The sequence below is a fragment of the Aythya marila genome (assembly GCF_965140915.1).
Source record: "Aythya marila genome assembly, chromosome: 5".
Taxonomy (NCBI): Eukaryota; Metazoa; Chordata; class Aves; order Anseriformes; family Anatidae; genus Aythya; species Aythya marila.
This window is the reverse complement of record NC_139046.1, coordinates 32,553,272-32,572,951: the sequence shown is the minus strand read 5'-3', so window position 1 is coordinate 32,572,951 and position 19,680 is coordinate 32,553,272. Positions and strand designations below refer to the sequence as shown.

Genomic DNA, 19,680 nt, shown 5'->3' with positions numbered 1-19,680 from the left:
TTCCACATCTCCGTGCACAGCAGGGAGCTATGTTGCATATTCACTTGTTTCTTAAATGGCATTTTAACCGTGGGAACAGGACAAGACGTCGTTCCTTTAGTTTCTTCTAGGAATTTCCATGCTGGCTGGGGAGTACTGAATACAATTCTCAGCAGGTCATCAAAACTTCTTCCACCCACTGCAAGGAAAACAAGGCACTGGTTATCACTCATTCATCAACACGGAAAATCAGTTACTGTGAAGCTGCACCCTGCTTCAAGTCTGGCTGGGACCTGACTGTGATCTCCTACCTGTTACTACTACGCCTAACTCTACAGGATTGAACATACTTTGTCTGATTAAGCCTCTGTCATTCACAAAGGTTGGACAGAAAATACACAGTAGGATTGAAGGAAAACAGCCAAGTGCATCTGGTCAATACTTAAGGGGAAGTTGGTGAAACAGCTGCTAAGGCTAATGGAAGAGATTGTGTTTCCTCTTTGTGGAATTTGGGCTTGATGATTTACAAGTGTCTTCTGAAGGCCTGGGAATGATTTTCTCACCATTTAAAAAGACGTTAAAAATGCTTATTTTGTATATTAAAACACAGAAAATCAGCTATGTGCTGCTTGATTTTGCTCTTTTTAATTTTTTTTTGTAAAGACACTAAGGAAAAATTGAACAGAAAACATACCTGCTTCTAATTTCCCTGTAGTGAGAATTGCAGAGCGAGTCTTTGGCAGACAGGTAGGTCTCCCAAATGAGAAGTGAAGTAGGACACAGTGACTTGCTGCACACACTCTTCTGGCTGTAACTAATGTGTGGCTGGAAAAATACAGAGGAAACTACATCCAGCTTCTCAGCAAGTCAGTAACTTGACACATGTGGCAAGGAAATTAGACAGCAAATGGAGGATGTCTGGTTAGGCAGATCAGTCTCATGTTATGTCCTGCCCCTAGACTCTCATGTCTGCCACTCAAACACAAGGGATGAGCTGTGGAGTTGCATCCAGAGGGGCTCCTACATACCAGTATGTTCAAGGCTAGCTTTTGAGTACATATTCTGTCAGACAAGAAGGGACAAAGGGGCCAACTTTGCAAGAAAAGGGACATGAAGGTAAACTAAAACAAACAAAGACTGGGGCTGAACTAGTAATATCTTAAATACATTAGCTTCTTAATCATCATCAATAACAGTGATGACTATTACCTTCTGCATCCCTCCTATTTTTCAGAAGAGGTGTCAGTGAACAAGATGTGGGCTGTGTGCATCTCTCACCAAGGACAAAATCCTTGCTGCTGTAACAATGGTGATGTAAGGGCTTGCTTGTCTTTGCTGTTCTTGAGTTGTCAAGCCATGCAGCTCACAGTTGTCCTAAGGCTGCTGCTCCCAGAGGCTCTAAACCTCATCCACCAGGTTTACCATATCAGGTCCATGGGCACGTGCCCTCCTTGGCTTAGTAAGGGGCCATGAGGACATGCCTGCCCTCCTGAAATCTCTAATTTGTAAGTAAAATAACAACAGAAAAAAATCAGTTCACATCTGTACCTGCTGTAGATCTGGCATTGCTCATGGATTTACACCTGCTAACACTCGTATCACAGCTCTCAAGAAAGGAAAGTAGCATGCTGGCAAAGAGCTCTAATCCCTCTCAACATCACCAACTAGGTTCAAACAGAAGTTCAGGTGGAAGACCCAAGTGGACAGACCATGAGCTAAGTGTCCTAAACTATAGCTGTAATTAGCCACAGCACAGAAGCTCACAGGTGTCTAGATTAATGATACACTCTACCAAGATGGCTTTGTTTTTTTCTGCTGAGCTGTGATAGCACCAAGACCTGAAGTGCCACATCTCTGGCCCAAGAGAGACTTTTCTCCATGCTGCACATTTTTCTGTACCCACTCAATTTGGAATGATGCAAAAAGCGTTTTTAGCTGTAAGTATGCAGACATCGTTAGAACCCAGAAAACAAACAAACAAACAAACAAACAAAAAAACAGGCTTTTGAAACACTGCTTGAGAGAAGTAGTCTTTATATGTCCTCTTCAAGTAGCAGAAAGAGTAAGCTGTGGCCCCTGTGACATGCAGTTATTTCTGGTACATAGGAACATCACTACAGCACAAAAGAGCACTCAAGACAAGCAAAATGTGATAACAGGAACAAAGCAAGATATGGCCAGTGCTAGCTGATTTCTTGGCTCTGGTGCAAGAACTTTTAAAATTGGTTCTTAAAAGTAGTAAGTCAAACTTGCTTTTATTTACTTTTTTTTTTTTTTTTTTTTTACTCTCAGCTTAACCCATAAGGACAGACTGAACTACATTTTGCTTATGAACAGCTTCCAGTTATATTCACTGTTTCTCATCACCATCACTAGCATAAGGCTGTAATATTTGGTATATGGATACTGTTTGAGAAGGTTTCTTAAAGGAAACTTTGGCCTCTTGATTATACCAAGATAACTCAGATCATGTGAAAGTTCATGTGCGTTTCTAATTGAAGGCTTATGAAGGTGTATAATATAACCTCCAAATCAATTTTCCTTTATTATGAGCAACACTTATGTTCCCTTAAAAAATATTCAGCCTGCTACATTTCACACTTGTTACAGCAGTTAAGATAATGTGCATATTCACAAACTACAACAATTGCGAGTTAATGAAGCTTAACTGAAACCTCCCTTTGTAAGCTAATTTGAGTTCAACTTCATTTGTTACCATTACTTTGAGTTCTTCTTGGGGAGGAACCTACTTTTGATAGTTCACATACACATTTTGAGAATAAAAGAAAATCTTCTTGTGCCCTCATGGCAAGCTACAATGATAAAAGGAAAGAAATGTATTCTTTCTTGCAGATACCAAATTCTCTTCACGTCCTTGAATGGCTATGACTGAAGTTGACCTGGCCAGTGAGGAACTGACAGGTTCCCAGTACCTTTACTAGGTAACTGTGCCCAGTTAAAGGTCACACAGCATTCTTCTTTCATAATTACAGATTCAGCTAGGTTTGCTTCCTGCAGACAGCTGACTATGATAGTTTGTGCCTCAGTGACCTCCATGCAAGAGGGAAAAGAGGGCTACAGTGGGAATGGCTTTTCAAGGGGAAAGTGATTGGGCTGCCATTAAAATGGCCAATTACATGCAGAAAGCTCAGCAGCCACAAAAACGTCCATTAGTACAGTGAAAGAGTCAGCATGTGTTTGTATGACTGAAGAGAGTCTTCGACGTATGACTAAGTTCTATTTCAGGTACTGGGTTGGGTGCACTTCTGGATTTCTTGGGATGAACCCACAGAAACAAATCCAGGAAGTTAAATAAGCTGCTTCAGGCTGTAAACTGCTGCTTTACTACTGTTGTGCACGGGGCAGGGTTCACAGGACTCAGGCTGCCTAACTGCACAAGGAGCTCAAAGTTTTGTTGTTGAGGAAGCAAAAGCTGGGAGACCCAGGCTGAAGCCCAAGGGAGTGGATCAGCCTTACATGGGATATAAGACCAGGTATTTGCATCTTCTTCTATACAGGTTAAATACTTTGTGTTTTGCCTAAATCTAAGAGAGAATTTTTAGACAGACTAATTATCCTGGTTAAATAAAAATGAAGCATCATTCCCACAACAATACAAAGCTAGAACTGCATTTTGTTTTCATTCTGAAGACTGCAAACCCCTCAGATCAGTAACTATCTACTTAAATCTTGTGTAACACAGGACTCATTGTAAACTCTTGCATCAGAAGAATTCAGTAGTTTTCCTCTCTGTCCATCCCAAAGTGGCAGGCACTTTTGAAGCAAGGACTCTTAGGGGAAAGCACATCCTCCACAAGAGTCAGGTTTTGCTACCCTTTACTAACAAAGGGTTTTGGCAGTGCTGACACACACGCTAGCAGTTCTTGCTGGGTCAACCTGCAGTATTACGATTCCACATTGTCTGATACGGGTTACTACTGAAGCACGTGATCCAGCCCAACATAAACCCACCTTCAGAGGTAGTTTAAGGTATTTACTGTGCTCTGAGCAGGGGTGGCTGAAGCGCAGGCAAATACTGTTTTGTTACCTCACCTACAGAGGCAGTGACCTTCAGCACAGGGCAGGGCAGACAGCTGGGAGTGGTGATGTCAAACCAGACAGGCAAGATTCACTGGAAACCCTCTGTCAAAGACAAATCCTTGATTTTATTTTTATTTTTTTTTTGACACTCCTAGAATTTGTCAACCTTAGACAACTGTCTCAGAAGTCACATTGTAGCCCTGGGAAGAGCTCATACCGATTACAGCTGACTTCTGGAAAGTTTAGTCAGGTATTTCAAGCAAATCTGGGTGCTGTGGCCACTGGCATGTGTCACGTGCATCTGAACTATCTCCAGGGACGGATATAAGTAAATTAAACTGAGTTTCTCTCACAGCCAGATAAACAGCATCATACAAGTAGCATCTTTATTCTACCAGGGGACCAACAGAGCCAAACCCCATCTTAATATTAACACACAACTCTTCCAGACTAACGTGCTAACAAATAATGTGGAATTTAGGCACTGCCACTGCAGATCACAATGCAGTGTGTTTGTAGCAAATTACCTTTACAAAGCAACCTTCATTTCAAGTACAGGAGCAACACTGCTCATCAAGGCGGAGTAACCATCACTCCTCTGCACCTCCCCAGCAACACCACAGAAACATTTTTTGTGACTTCATGATCCTTACTATCTTCCCCTGAGCCACCTGACAGAAGGACTGAGATATCACAGGAGGGTGACACTTCGTAAAGAGCTATCAGGCATTCCCAGTTGAGACTTTAAACACAGGCCTCCGTAAATAGTTTTTATTATGTTTTGGAAGTTCTCATCACACATGACCATGATGTAGACAGTTTCTTAGTGCAAAGTGCTTTGCTGCCTTGTGAACCAATGTGTAAGTTAGCAAAAGCAGGAAGTTGCTTATCAGCCAGCACTGCCTTAACCACACATCTTTACTGCTACCCACATCGCCTGACTTTATAAATATATAGATGCATATCCACCTCCTCACATCAAGTCCTTATTTATCCCAAACAGGCATGGCAAACCCAGCACTTTTCTGGTTGCATTCGTGAGGACAACGATAGATGCCCTCCAAGCCTCTCTCAGATTACAGCACATCCTTTTACTGTCCAAAACATCACCCATTTTGGCTGCAAATCCAGTTGGAGTCTTCCCATCTGGCCGACTCCCTCTTTTCCCGTTCTCCATCTCCTTTTCTGCCCATGAAGAATGTCATCACCTCTACTTGCGAGGAAGATGATAGCGGGAAGTGTGGTGGTCCTTCAGGTCAAACTCATCGTGGCCTTCCCTAAAAAGCAAACACAAGCTGCAGTCAGGAGTAAACACCCAGCCAGGAAACTCACCCTTAGCTACTGCATAGGATGCCTTCCAGCAGCCCTATAAGAAACTTATCCCAAGGACTAACTGATAGGACCCCTCTGGCAGCCATGTGGACTGGTTACTTGAAACACTTATTTGGAGCAGAAGATTCTGATGTACTTTGTGAAAAGCTCTGTTCATTCTTGCTTGCTGGCATGGGAAATGACAACAGGCCTCTCTGACTCCTTCCCTCTCTGACAGATTCCTGTAATTGGTAGCTTACTTTCAGCACCATGTCTGTGATTCACAGGCATGTTAGTGACTCCTATGACAACAGCCAAAATGACAGTCTGCTCCACACAGCTCTGAAAAATAACTGTCACGGCTAAAATGCAGCATACTGGCAGCTGTCTTAACCATGCTGAGAAGCTGGCAGTGTTGAGTAAGACATGAGCTCACATCTCCAGCATACAACTGATATACTCACTCACCTGACACACCACTGGTTCTGCTGTTATAGAAGCTTGGCTGATCTGTTGTTTGCTTCTTTTCTTTAAGTCATCTGATATTGCCAGTTGTATGTTTTCTTACGATTTTAGTACATTTTCCATTCTCATCTCTCTATAAAACCCCTTTGCAGGAAATGAGAATACACATAAAAGCATCCCTTACTTTCCCAACCAGATCCTTAACATCTTGCTACCTAAATGTCATCCAGAATTAATGAGAACACAGCCAACTACTCAATGCTTTTAAGACATAAAAAAAAAAGAAACCACTCAGGCTGTGATGAATAACTTTGTATTCAAGGGAATTAACCCTCCAAATCTGACACAGCAACATTTTGTCAAAAATCAAGTTACGGGTTTTTAGGCAGTAAGACTGTAGCCACTGCAAGACCCAACTGAAGAAGAGCAGTTTCTCCATATATTTCAACAACCTGACATTTTTAATGTGGTTTAAGACTTCACGGTCTCAACCTAAGAAAATCCTCAGAAATTTATACTGTCTGATCTCCCCTCTTGTGAGAATCCAGCCTAGATTATTCATCAACGTCTTTAAAAAGCCACAGAAGTCACTAAACAATGGACTCACTTATCCCATCCCACGTGCATCAGCTGCTCCAGAGATCGGCCAAACAATGTGCCCAAACATGTGCTGGAGCAGAACAGACAGAGCATTGCTGCCCAGGGCCAGTTTAGTCCCCGAGGCCTGGGGTAACTACTGGTCATTCAGCTCAGATTTGGGTTCTTCAAATCTTCCTTCCTACTTTCTGTTCTTCTGCCCAACAGGATGAACAAACAAAAGCGGCCTAGCTTACCTGTGACCTGCCCCTCAGACGAAGAGGGATCGCAAGACTTACCGAAAACAGCGCTGGCAGTAGAGATCCCCATCGCAGCCATGGCAGCGCAAAGTAGCATCTTCGTTGCAGATGCAGCACCAGGGTAATTCATCCTCGTCACTGTCATCTGTCCTGGCAAGAGCTGTGTTGGTTGGAGTCTGGCTCTAATTCACAAAGAAAACAGACATGGAATTCAAACCGTAGCAGACACAATACAGACACAGTGCTTCCATTGTAATGCATAATGGCCATGGTGACAAATCAAATAGCCCAAGGATGTTCACTCTCAGTTGATCCTAAGTCAAGATGAACTTGACCAGAGCTCAAGGATAGGCTCCATATGCATGTATGTGCGTATCTAGACTGTTAAATAAACACCCAAGAAACTACCAGCATTTGCTTATGAATTTGTATTCCCCGGAAGGTAAACACCCTCAATTCAGTGCCTACAGCAATATACACCCGCATCGCCTGGACTGTGCTAAAGGTTGAAGCCCAGACCAAGTGACAGACAATTCCTGCTGCAATGGCAAGCGATCAACTGGTTTTGTTGAAAGGAGCTGTGTGTGGAGGGAAAGTGGTGGGAAGGTGGGAAAAATTGAGGTTTCTATTTTCTCCACATTATACAAAGAAAACTGAGGGACAAAGAAAGTGATTTGCCAAAAGACTCCTACCACTGATCTGCACCTCAGGTTGGGCTGAAAAGATCTTTTGAAATCACAATCTGGAACATATTCACAAAGGTCATCCCTTGTTTCCTTGTGCTTTACTGAGACTTTGTAGAACTGAACAGCTATATGCACACCAAAATAGAGTGCCTGCACACTGGCAAAGGCAGCTTCCTAACACAACAGTAGTAAGATGGCACTAGCCTTTACATCAGTGATCCCGAAAGTGCAAGGTGGCTGACATACCTATGAGATGGTTGTTTGCAACAATGCTTACAATTAAATAATTTCTTTTACCAGGGACAGGACTGTCAGGTGTCTGTGACTCACAGGTCCATTTAATTCACATAATATACATTGGAGAAGGTGTACGTATTTCCATAACACACTGGAATCCATTCTGAATGTAGGGTATCTTGTCGCTAATTCCTTCCTCTGACGTTTCAAGAGAACACAGATGGTTGATTACTACCTAGAGTCTATTCTGCACATGCTGAAAGCACTGGAAAACCTCCCGCTTACCCTGTTCCAGGCTGTATGCTACTAGACCATGGCCTTCTTGGTCTAATTATATGGGTGAGTTAAAAATCCCTTCTCTGATATCCACTTTGGCAAGCTAATTTTGATTGACTTCTCTGGGTTTAGAGGACACTATCCCATTCAGCCGAAAGCCAGCCTGAAAGGATTTGGATTTCAGGGTATGAGTAATTTCTTTTACAAGTACAAGGATGAGTCACAGCTGTGCTCAGGGTTGGTCAGCTATGCAGACGCCCCTGAGACGTTTGATTTCTCAGCTTGTCTGCCTTGGAGAAGCTCTTTTTGTTTGTTTTGGTTTTTTACTCCCTTCACTGCACTGAGCCTAGGATACACCAAACTCTTGCTGCAGAGCTGTACTCTCCTGGGATCCTGAAGCACATCATTTCAAGAGATCCTCACCAGTTCACTGACCTTTTGCTTTGTTTTCTTATGCAGGTTCTGTTGTGAGGGTCCTGGCTGGGTGGTCTGATCTGGAGGAATGTTGAATCCACTTGCTTCATCCAGGGCCACTTCCTCTGTGAGCTGGTAGTAACAGAAAGAAAGAAGCCTCTTGTTTAGAACACAATTAGGAGTCTCATTCTAGACTCTAAACCTCCCTCCCTTCCCCTTGCCCCCATGCAGTAACTGGAGATGACTGAACACATCAGTCTGGTGTTCTCTGGACAGCTGTGAGCTTGCTCTACTTGCACTTTGAATACTGTGTGTACATTGTGAACAGTCAGTGTGACAGCAGGGGCCCTAAACTAATGCACTCTGCTTTGCAGTGCAGCTATCAGCAGATGCTCAACGTCATGCTAACCATACACGTGGTCTGTGTCATCAGCCAGGAATATGAGCACAGAAAGCTCATGTCTGCCTGCAAAACAATTCACAGACATTTTAGACAGAAATGGAGGCATAATCTGTGCTAAACGGCCCACATCTCATCATGTTCTAGCCGGGTGGGGGAAAAAACAAAACAAAGTAAGAAAGGACAAGCAGAGTGGGAGCAGGGCTGGAGGAAAGACGCACACTGCAAGAGACACTAACAACGAATGAAAAAGAACTTTAACAGACTGGTAGAAAAGTCTATCTCCTATAGCTGAATCGCTGCATGGGAGCTAGCAATGCTAGGAGGGGAAGGAATGAGACCCTGCCCTGGAACAGAAAAAACACAATTTGCATGCTCAATGGGTAAGAAAAAAAGGAAAAAAAACAAACAAAAAAAAAAAAACCACACCAGAAATGATTGAAAGGAAGATAAACAAGGCCACAGGTGCCACTTCTGACCTGTTTTAGCACTCTCCGAATGGCTTCCTCCTCATCCAATTCTTCATCACTGTCAGGGAGTTTATAAGTTTCCAGTGTAACTGCACGAATGAGAGACAGAGCATGCAAGATTTATCTCAAAGAAAGGTACAAGACAAAGCAGGCCATCCTTACAGTTCCAGCCTCGATGTCTTAGTTGAGGTTAAGATGCTACGGCTAAGGTCTTTCATACCGATTTTTCATACTGATTTCAGGATGAACGAATCTTTACAACTTTACAGGCAACAAAATCAGTCTGTTTCTTGCAGAACAGAGGAATTAAATGGATAAAAAGTCTCTCAAAAAATAAATTACTGACACAGGAACCTGGTCCCTCTCTTGGGACTGTATTCTCCTCTGCTACCCACCTTTCTCTGGGTCCTGACCTCTGAGCACTGCCAATCTCTTAGCAACTTCTAAGATCTTTTCCTGCCTAGTGTTTTCATCTCGCAGCTCAGCAGCAGCCTCTGCCAGAAGTTTATTCTTCTCTTCCTCTAGCTGTTTTGGGTCCAGACTTGCACGGCAAGCAAAATCTTCACTTTCCCGATTGAGGTCATTCAAGTTTTGGCCACTAACAGCTGCAAACAGACAGGCAGAAAGAACATGCTGGTGACTCAGCAGCAGTGTTTCTTTGGTACAGCCAACATCACTAAAGCAACAGACAGTATGGGAGAAGCTTGAAGCTCTCCATTAATCCAGGTTATAATGGGAGAAGGCATGACACAACAGTATCCACGCTGTACGTGAAGAAATGAAAGTGAGCTAATCTGCACTTTACAGGGAGATTACAGAGGAAGCACTGTAGCTGGAAAAGTAATGGTATCCCACATTCTGATGTTTTACAACAGAGCACAGACACATTAGGAGTAGCAGCAGCTCCTCCCTAGGAAGTGTGGCCTTACAGAAACAGACAGAAGCAATCTGAGTAATACAACCCTGAGAAAATGGAACCATCTCTCAAGTAAAGATGATGAGACCCAGTACGAAGCTGGATGGCTGTTCTTAGTCAATCTGGGAGTCACAATGGGGAGATAAACTGGACACCAAGCTCACCTGTAAGATGAACAGGGCAACATATACATTATTAGAAAGACACAGATCTTTAGAATCCAAAATAGATACCTTGAGGTTGGGCTCCTGGACTGTAATGCTCATCAATGGCAACTTCCTCAGCCAGCTGAGTTAACAGATCATCTGTTTGCTGTGTCAGACTTCTGGTATCAGGGGGTCGATGTACCTGAGAAACAAGGAGGACATAAGAGAAAGCAAATGAGAGGAAAGCAGCATACTCAACCAAAGGAAAAGTCAGATAGCAATATCACCCTATGGAGAATCAGCATAAAAAGATGCATCTACTGATCTTGTGAGTCTCAGCTTATGGGTATCTGGTGTAAGACTTTCAAGGCTTCATTCTCAGAGCTGTTGAATGCCCACAACTCTAAATGCAATCAGCTAAACAAGGCAAGGAGGTGCTGAATGTATAGGAATAGATGCTGCTGAAACCCAGCCCCAGCTCTGCCACTACCTTCAAAGTAAACATGGTCCCATTCTCAGCAGTGCCAACTACCAGCCCCACTGAGTTCTAAGAGAACAGCTGTGTGCACAGCACTGCTGAAAAAGGAGAATGAGGAAACAACTTATCAGGGACAAGATCATTCATATAAGCCTTGAAGGCAGAAAATCCATCTCCTTCCTCTTCAGTCTCAGGCTAATCACTTTACCGCCCTGGGCTTCCATTTCTGGAATAATTAACAGGATTTTGTTCAGAGGGGATACAATAACAACCACAAGATACAACTAGAATGCAGGGTGGATAAGCCCAAAACCACAAATAAACGGCTCTGAAAAAATATCAAGCCATTTAGGTACACAAATGGGTAGAGAAGAAAAAGGCTAGCGTCTATTGTTAAAAACAACACATGTACTATATATGTTCCTTTGCTCTTATGGAAAATATAACTGAAATTGATTCAGCATACTGGTAAAAGTTAGCCAAAAATTTTCTAGTGAAGCAATGATGCAAAATGAGCTACCTGGACACAAAAAAGCTGAAAGGTAAAGAAAGACTAACATGCTGGGACACAGGAATTACTGTGCCAGCTCAGAACACTTTGCTGGTCAAAAAGATGCAGGAGCTTACTGGTCTGGGAGCCTGGGAAGGAGGACATCTTCCTTGCAGGACAGCCAAACGGTCTTCCATTTCCTGCGTGGATGGAACAGGTCCCCGGTAATCCTCCTTCAGCGCAGCCAACCTAGCTTCGATCTCAGCCTGAGAAGGGATGGACTCTGCAATTCAGAATAACCCAAGGTAGGGGGTTATTCTGTTAAGAAAAAAACTTGAAGCTATTTGTTTTCAGTGAGATTGTATTTTGTTCTGGAATCAGGCTTTGAACACCAGAGCAAAAACCTCCCTCGGCCCCTGATCTGAAGGAGGAGTTATGCAGCAGTGACTTGGATGCTACCCTAATGCTAACTGCTACCCTCTTCTCCCGAGTCACTGCCTCCTCCACATTTTATCTTCCAGCCACAAGACCACTGTTACTGTAACCTCATTTGGCAATCAGCTGACTAGGGATACCATGGACAGGCAGAGAAATGCGTGCCATTTAGGCAGTACAGTCCATTGCTCCCACACTCTTTAACATAATCCCAGGCCTATCAGGCTGAAAAAAAATACCCTATACAACAAGGTAACCACTTTGCAGTGTTTCTTTCCCTTTTAGAGACCGTATAGCATTTTAAAAAGTTTATTCTCCCACAAGCACCCTGAGGCAGCCCCATATCTGACTGCTGTAGACTGGGATCAGAGTCCCTTTTTGTCCTCTGTGTAGCAAGGCTGGCCAGAACATAATCCCATGGAGACTGGTACCACTGTGGTCCAGCAAAATGAACCACAGAAAAACTTCTGCAAAATGGTTTGGCCAAAAAAAGCTCATTTCATTCTGCTGCTACTGTGTTTGACCCAGACTTTTACCCCAAACAATGGAAAATGTGGAAGTGATTTCATGGGTAAGATATTGCCCTAAAACTGAGAAGCAGTTTCAAGAAAAACCCCAAAGAACAAAATCAAAGTGAAAAATTAAAATCACTGTGGAACCTGGCCACTGTGGCAACAAGATGTGGCTGCTCTGATCACATTTAACCCTTAAATTTCCTAAAGACAGACACTGAACGTCCAGCACTTCCCTCTCTCTCCTGGTTCCACGCTTCCCAAGTAGCAGCATTCCCACCCAGGGAATCTCCAGTGCTCTTCAAAACTTACTGGGTTTCCTTTCCTCTCTGAGCTTCTGCAGTCTCTCTGCAATAGCTCTATCCTCTTTTGAGAGCCCCTGGTATCTGGAGTCAGCTTGACCTGGGGATTTGTCAGTTGCCTTCTGTTGTCCTTTCATCTGGTTTTGCTTAGCCTCAAAAGCTGCTACACGCCTGTGACAAGGATAGAAAAAGACACAACAATTGAAAAGAGGGGAGTTTAAATCCTGAGATATGAAAACACCCTCTGTGAGCCCAACAGGCTATGTGAAGAATGTCAGTGTAAAAGAGAACAGAAACCGCTCATTCCTGTACCAGGCTCTCCCATACTGGCACAACAAGGTACTGCCAAGAGTAAGGAAAACCACAGCTCATAAATGTAGTAGGCATGGCACCATCTCTGAGGAGCCAGGGAACATTTCACCACCAGGCTCCTGTTTCCAAGCCAGCCACAACCAGTCACAGATAAACACTGGCAGGCTGCTGTTCTTGAGTCTATTCAAAAGTAAAAAGAGTGCCCTATATCCTTCACAACAAAAGAAACAAACAGCACAGCAAAAGCCCCATCCTTAATTCTGATCAAGCAAACACCCACATCACAACACAACCCCCCACGCTTTTTGTGGTCTCCATGGGGAAATATGAAAGGGCCCAGAACATGCTCTAGGTGACCCCGCTTGAGCAGGGGGTTTGGACTAGATGACCTCTGGAGATCCCTTCCAAACTCAACCATTCTCTGATTACTCTACAACAGAAACAACTGGGTGACTGGCAAGTGCTACTCACTTTTTGTAGTTTTCTGGTGGTGACCATTTTGCTGAACTGTTCTGAGGTTCCTGTCTGAAAGACAAAAACATTGACATCTCTGAATTCAAGGCTCCAGCCACTTAAAGGCTTCAGTCATTTATTCTCTGAACCCAAGAGGAATCGGTATACACGTTTACTGACCTCCTGGTAGAGTCCCTTTCATAACCTCATTAATATGGGGGGTGATTAGCTGATGAAAGAGATTAAGATGATACAGCTGCTTTGGACAGTATGGAACTTCACTTCTAGTCCTTTGTTCCTGTTGTTTTGCATCTGAACAAAGAATTGGTTAATACAGACACCAGGCAGGGCTGAAATACCCTCACCTTCCAGAGCATGCACATCCCAGTTCAGCAAGCAGAGAGTGAGCAGTTAGATGAGCCTCCCAGTGTAATTAGCTTCCAAAGCATACAACTCTCTGAAAGGGGTTGTGGCATGCAACAAACAGAATTATATAATGCATAAGCTAAATAAAATGTTACAAAAATGATTATGTAATCACCAGTATCACGATGACTTCTTCTAGGACACTTGAACACTGCACAACACAATCATGTCTTGTGTAACTGTGTCCTACCTCCCTGTGTTCATGCTGATCTGCTAAACCACACACTTACGTAAGGTAGCATATTTTATTCATTCTTAGAAGGCAAAGCTACAAAAGCATCTGTGCTAAGGCCTGTATAATAACAAACAAAGGCAATGTCTTTACTGGACCACTTTCCAGCTCAAAGGTGTCAGTTGTGAAAGCTGTTTGCCTGAAGAACTTCAGTCCGTGCAGCCCACAGAACAGCGGTCTATGCATGCTATCTACCAGCTATTCAGTCAGAGAACATTTTTTTTCTGTTGTAACCCTATAGTACTGACATTAAACAGACAAGGAAAAAAAATCAACAAGAGAGACCTGGGAAAAGGCTGGGCTGTTTTATAAATGGCTTTGGAGTATGGGAAGTCAGAAATTTTCAAAGCTGGAATACTGTGACTTCTGTATTTGCACCTGATATCAACAGCTGATGGTATTTTCACAAGCCAGTGCTTTTGAAGTAAAGACCTGTGGAATACAAGGCTCTTCTTTAGACAACTGCAGAACGAGAAAATTTCCCATTTGCTGGTGTCAGCAGAACTTCCTTGCTCTAGCAGAAAAGCAGGGAAGGGAGGTAAAAGAAATGCAAAAGAAGGAAGAGAACACAGAGGAGTTGGTAGAGAGAGGGGTTCTCGTGTACTCGTGTTACTTGTTCATATATGTGTATGACCCACACTGTTACTGAATTAATTTGTTTGTTTTCAACAGGCAATCTACAGGATACATTTGCATGTTTTTTTCTTTCAGAAGCAAATTAGTTCTAAGCTTCAAAATTTAAGTTTTCAGGTCACACATAGTAGAGACCTCTCAAAAACGAGTAGCTGAGATGCTGTTTGCTCAGAGGCAATACTTTGATAATAACGTTAAGCTGCTGAACTATGACACTTCTGAAAATGCTGCGCTTTTGCAAGGATGAGCAAACACATGGTGGCGTGTAACCTGGTCTCCTCTGACTAGGACATCTATAGATATTCAGGGTCCATCCATGAAGATTTAAACGCAGTTCTTTCAGGCTACGCTGACACCAGAGAGCACAGCCTCACAAACCGTGGTACACGCCTTTGGACAGAACAGCTCACAAAACAGCAGCTCAGCGACGGCAGGGCTTGTAACTGTAAAGATGTAGAGCTTAGGGATATGGTTTAGTGGGGACTGTTAGCGTTAGGTCAGAGGTTGGACTCGATGATCTTGAGGTCTCTTCCAACCTAGAAATTCTGTGAATTCCACAGCACAGGCAGCGTGCCCGTGTATACAGAAGGCACGGCTCCCCCTCAGCAACCCCCTTACCCGGTCAGCCTGCCGTGGCACTGCTTGCACACCTTCTGCGGGCCGCCTCCACAGCGGGGCACGGCGGCGCTGAAGCTGAGGCAGCTGGAGCAGAAGGCCCGGCCGCAGCTGGCACAGCCGCACTGCGGGGACACAGAACGCCGCTGTTAATTAATTAATTAACCAATTTATTAATTAGTTATTTTTTTTAACAGGCAGGCTGAGCTGGGCGGGTGACACCCGACGGCGGCCTGCTTGTCGCGACACTTGCCTCCTTCTTGAAGACGCCGAACTTGCGCGCACACCCGTAGCAGCGGCTGTCCATGGCCCCGCCGCCCCGACACGACACCCAAGTCGCGACTATCGCCGGCGACCGGCCGCAGGAGCAGCCCTCCTGCCCCGCCGCGGTGCACGGCCTGACGGGAGTTGTAGTCCGCCTCTCGGCCAGCCCCGCCTCCAGCTTGCCAGGCGCCTCTCCGCGGGTAAACTACATTACCCAGGGTGCCGCACAGAGCCCGCCGGGAGCAACCTGCGGCTACCTGCCGCGCGGTGCACTCTGGTACTTGTAGTCCGTAGCGCCCTGCTGGCAGAGACTCCATTTCCCTGCCCCTTCCCCTGCCCGGCGCTGCCTATGGCCGCCACCTGAGGGCCTCGTAGGCCGCTGCCTTGCTCCCCCCAGTACAGGAGGTGTAGTTGGTACAGCACTGCGTTTTTGTCCATTAACTACTGTTGACTGTTAATAAGACCCACGGTGTATTTTATAACACTGACTGGGTTGCGCTCAAGTTGTTGTTTTTTCCTTTTTTTTTTTTTTTTTTAATTGTCTTAAACCTGTGACAAAGATGCTGGTTCAGGAGGTGCTGATTCAGAAATCATCTGAACTATAAAATTCCAGTTAACCCCAGCCAATATTTCTCCTGGTGTATGTTTGCCTGCCTTCACAACTAAATGTCCTACGGTGCTTGACCAAAACAACTACAGAGCGTAGTTCTAGGTGCCACTGGTTCCTGTGAATCATCTTGTTAGTTCTGTGGTTTTGCAATTAAAGTTTGCTTTCTTTCTGGCTTAATAGACAAACCCACACTGTAAAGACTTCCACAATTAAATTGGGAAACTGCCTAAGCTATTCAAGGAAATAAGACTCATTAATATCGGAACAAAGCTAAAAGAAAAAAAATAAAAGGGGTTTTCCCCTCAAACATTTATTTTTAAAGCATTAAAGAACATTAGAAAGACAACCATATAAATCTTTGAAACTACAGCTTGCACCTGTCCAACAAATATATTACAGCATACTGGAAATTCCAGGTACTGTGGGCATAAAAGAGAGATTTGAGATAAATATGAAACAAAATTGAATCATATAAAAACAAGTTGGTCTTGGCTTTTGCTGTTGAGCAGGTTAATGTGGGAAGAGGAAGTGTGCTGTGGAGGAACCTGCAGCTTGGCAGGTGTAATTTGGAGAGCCGCCCTTCCATACACAATACTGGAAGCAACCTGAAGAACTTTACTACTCAGAGAGCGCCACCAGCAGAGGTGAGCAAGAAGGAGCAAGGCACTTAGGAAATTTAAGTGACTAGTTTAGAAACGCCTCAGCTGAACTGTCAAATGGAGCTGAGAGGAGCTACCACAACAGCAGACAGACCCTGCTGTCCCTTTGCTGCAGGAGGCCAGGACACCTACACATCCACCCAGTGGTGCCCAGCAGGGGGGGCCCGGCTCCCGCAGCTCTGCCAGGTACCGCACCAGGAGGCTGCTTGGCTGCAGAACAGCAGAAGCTACTCTCATTTTCCTGCCTGCAGATGTTTCCCATGATAAAGGGAATGCAGATTATTAAAAGCCTACGCGGCGACTTAGCCCATAAAATGTGGAATTTCTGTTTGAAATACAAGAGATTAAACGGTCTTTGGTTAACAGGCCGCCTTGCCAAGCTGACTTGTTGCACAGTAAGTTGTATATTTTCTGTTCCGCGTAGTTATAGCTGCCAATGCCACGTTTAACTTGCTGTGAAACTGCGCCTCAGTGTATTAGATTTGGCCTGGATTCTCTTGGGACTTGATTACTATAATGCAGCCACATCCAGAAGTTGAACTCTTTGCTCTGAAAAAAAGTTCAAATTAATTCAAAACGTGGCTGCTGGCCAACTCAGTCTCCCAGGCTGGAATGTTTCTCCTTGCAGTTGTGTGATAAAAAGGGCAAATCATCACCACACTGAAATTGAAAACTGAGTTTGAGTACTCTCTTGCTGTTACAGTAGGCTTGTTTACTTCCAGATGAGGAACCAATTGTACTATCAGCATGCTGAAAGTTACCCTTATTTTCTGTCAGGCCTTGGGGTTCTAGTCATGCAAATTAATGTTTTCTCAACCACAGTTATTTACTTACGTAAGGGAAATGTGTTTTAAATTAAACCAAAACACACAAAAAAATAATCTTATGAATAGTAATTTTTGTCTGTAGTGCTTTATTCCAGGCTGTTTTTGTCTTACTACAGTAACTGGCAAATCTCTGTTCTGGTTCTTGCAGAGTAAGAAAGCATACCACTTGAAGGCCTTGACTTGCCTCCCAGATAGGCCCTCGGACAGCCCCAAAGCAGGTAAGATTGAACTACATGGACATAAACACTCTTCTTGCCTCTCCCACATCTTCAGGCTCATGGATGCAGCTCTGTTTTAGCACAGATCTGCCTTTGTACACAATTAAGGTAACAGCTGTTTGTGTCATGAGTCATGTACATACATGAGAATAGACACATTTATTACTACTAGCTACCTCCATTTTTAAAGGTTAAATGCTTACATGTAGGTTTTCAAAGGTATACTAATTGAATGATGAACTTACATTAGAACCTCTCAAAATCCTTTGGTGCTGGTACTTGAATCTTAAACCTTTGGCCTTGATGTCCCTGGTGTCTTTTGGCCAGTGACTCTTAATTCACATATCTCAGAATTTGAATGTTAACAGCAAGCTTCTAAATCATTATTGTATATGGGCAATGCATATTACGAGGGGATTATTGTGTTAGATGAAAGGCCTCTTATACTGTGCAATTGGGTGCACCTAATCTCTTAACAGGGTCTGTGAATTTCATAACTTCTCCATTTGAGATCCTCAGTTAACCGTGTATGAAAATGAACAGTAGTCATTATGACAGGGATATTTTGTATCTTACATTTTCCTGTTTGCTGGTCCACAAATTTATAGATGTATAACATATATATACGTATAACTGAAATGGAGACTGTTGGCAGGAAAGCAGAAAGTTTAGCAACAGAGGAAAACTGAATCTTTTGATACCGGCAAAGGGGGTTGGGAGGTATTTTGCAGTGTGTGTTCCAGTTAACATGCATATCCACTAAGGAAAGCATTAACAAAGACCCCTAACATAACTGATGAAACATGGACCTTTCAGACCTCAATACTGAAGAGCCTTTGCTATGAAAGAGGGAACTTATATTTCAGGCTCTATTCAGGAATGCATTTCTACATCAGTACCATTGAATTCATGTTTTCAAAATAAATGAGTGGAGTTTTTAGCCAGGCTGCATGCCCTTAAGGCTTAACAGCTTGCCTGCAGGAAGGACTTGCTTATAAATAAAGCACCCCAGCCCTGTCATATTCCCACATCTGAGAGTCTTAATTAATACTATATTTCTAGGGACAAGTTGCAAAACCAATATTCCTATACACAGTACATTGCTGCTTCACATGTTGTTCATACTCCTTTTCTGAATGCATGAACATCAAAAACATTGAACATGGATGGCCTGATGTAGAACCCCACATCAGACCATGGGAAGAGAAATGTAGTAGTACTCAAGTTACAGTGAAAGCTGTCAGCATTGAATATTTAAAATAAGGACCCATTCAAGTTTGTATACAATAACAATTGATATGGGGGTTGGTTGTACCTCCTCAAAAGTCAGACACAGGGGGAAGAATTAGATTTGGTGTCCAAAGCTGAGGTTAAGATCCCAGAACTTAGTTCTCCCCTCTTCCATGAGCATAAAAAATCTGCATTCCAGGTTTGTACAGAGAACATATATCTATAGAAGGAAATGAACTGTGTTGAACTGCAAGGCATACATTCTATGCTGACATACAAAAAGTTACTGTCTTTGAGGTTGGGTTCTAGTTCTTATGAGCTCTTCATGAGCAACAGTTGGCCACCTTGCACATCATGTCTTACTTTTGACAACAATAGAAGGAAGACCAAAGCCATGTCTGCTGGTTTTCACATGCTGAAGCTTGTTAAAAGTGAACTCATTTGCCTTCTGGCTACAATACAGGTGTAGCCCTCAGACCCTGCTTCCAAATGACTTGCCATACAGCAAAAGGAGCATGTACCACATTCTACCATATCAACATTCTCTGTGTAAAAGCACGATAAGAGGAAGGCATTTTATTAGCAATGTAAGGAGACAGCCGTAGTGACTATTCCCAGGTTCATCCCACAGCCATCTTCCCCTTACTTCCTGAAGCAAGCTTGCACGTTAACTGTTCTGAGGTAAATCAATTAAAAAAGCAGGGAAGAAAAACCCATTCCTTTTAATAGTGATGGTCAAGCCAGAAATAGAGTTCGGTTTTCTCTCATGCTGCTGTTACTACATCCTCCAAAAAAGGTGCCAGTCTA

The 19,680-nt window shown here is 43.5% G+C and overlaps 1 protein-coding gene across 4 annotated transcripts; it reads right to left on the bottom strand.

Moving 5' to 3' along the window:
- Window positions 1-42: 42 nt before the first annotated feature.
- Window positions 43-15,449, bottom strand: ZFYVE19 (zinc finger FYVE-type containing 19). 4 transcript variants are annotated; one of them, XM_082762361.1, is made up of 13 exons: window positions 15,319-15,449; window positions 15,069-15,190; window positions 13,178-13,231; window positions 12,405-12,565; window positions 11,283-11,428; window positions 10,265-10,379; window positions 9,511-9,720; window positions 9,075-9,204; window positions 8,267-8,377; window positions 6,672-6,814; window positions 1,189-5,297; window positions 674-804; window positions 43-178 (listed from the first exon to the last, which is right to left on the bottom strand). In XM_082762361.1, the coding sequence occupies exons 1-11, from the start codon at window positions 15,370-15,372 to the stop codon at window positions 5,272-5,274; spliced, it is 1,272 nt and encodes a 423-aa protein (XP_082618487.1). In that variant the 5' UTR covers window positions 15,373-15,449; the 3' UTR covers window positions 43-178; window positions 674-804; window positions 1,189-5,271. The 4 variants fall into 4 exon arrangements, with proteins under 4 accessions (XP_082618487.1, XP_082618489.1, XP_082618490.1 ...); XM_082762363.1 differs by having other exon boundaries at window positions 9,125-9,204; XM_082762364.1 differs by having other exon boundaries at window positions 13,178-13,227; window positions 15,101-15,190.
- Window positions 15,450-19,680: the final 4,231 nt, after the last annotated feature.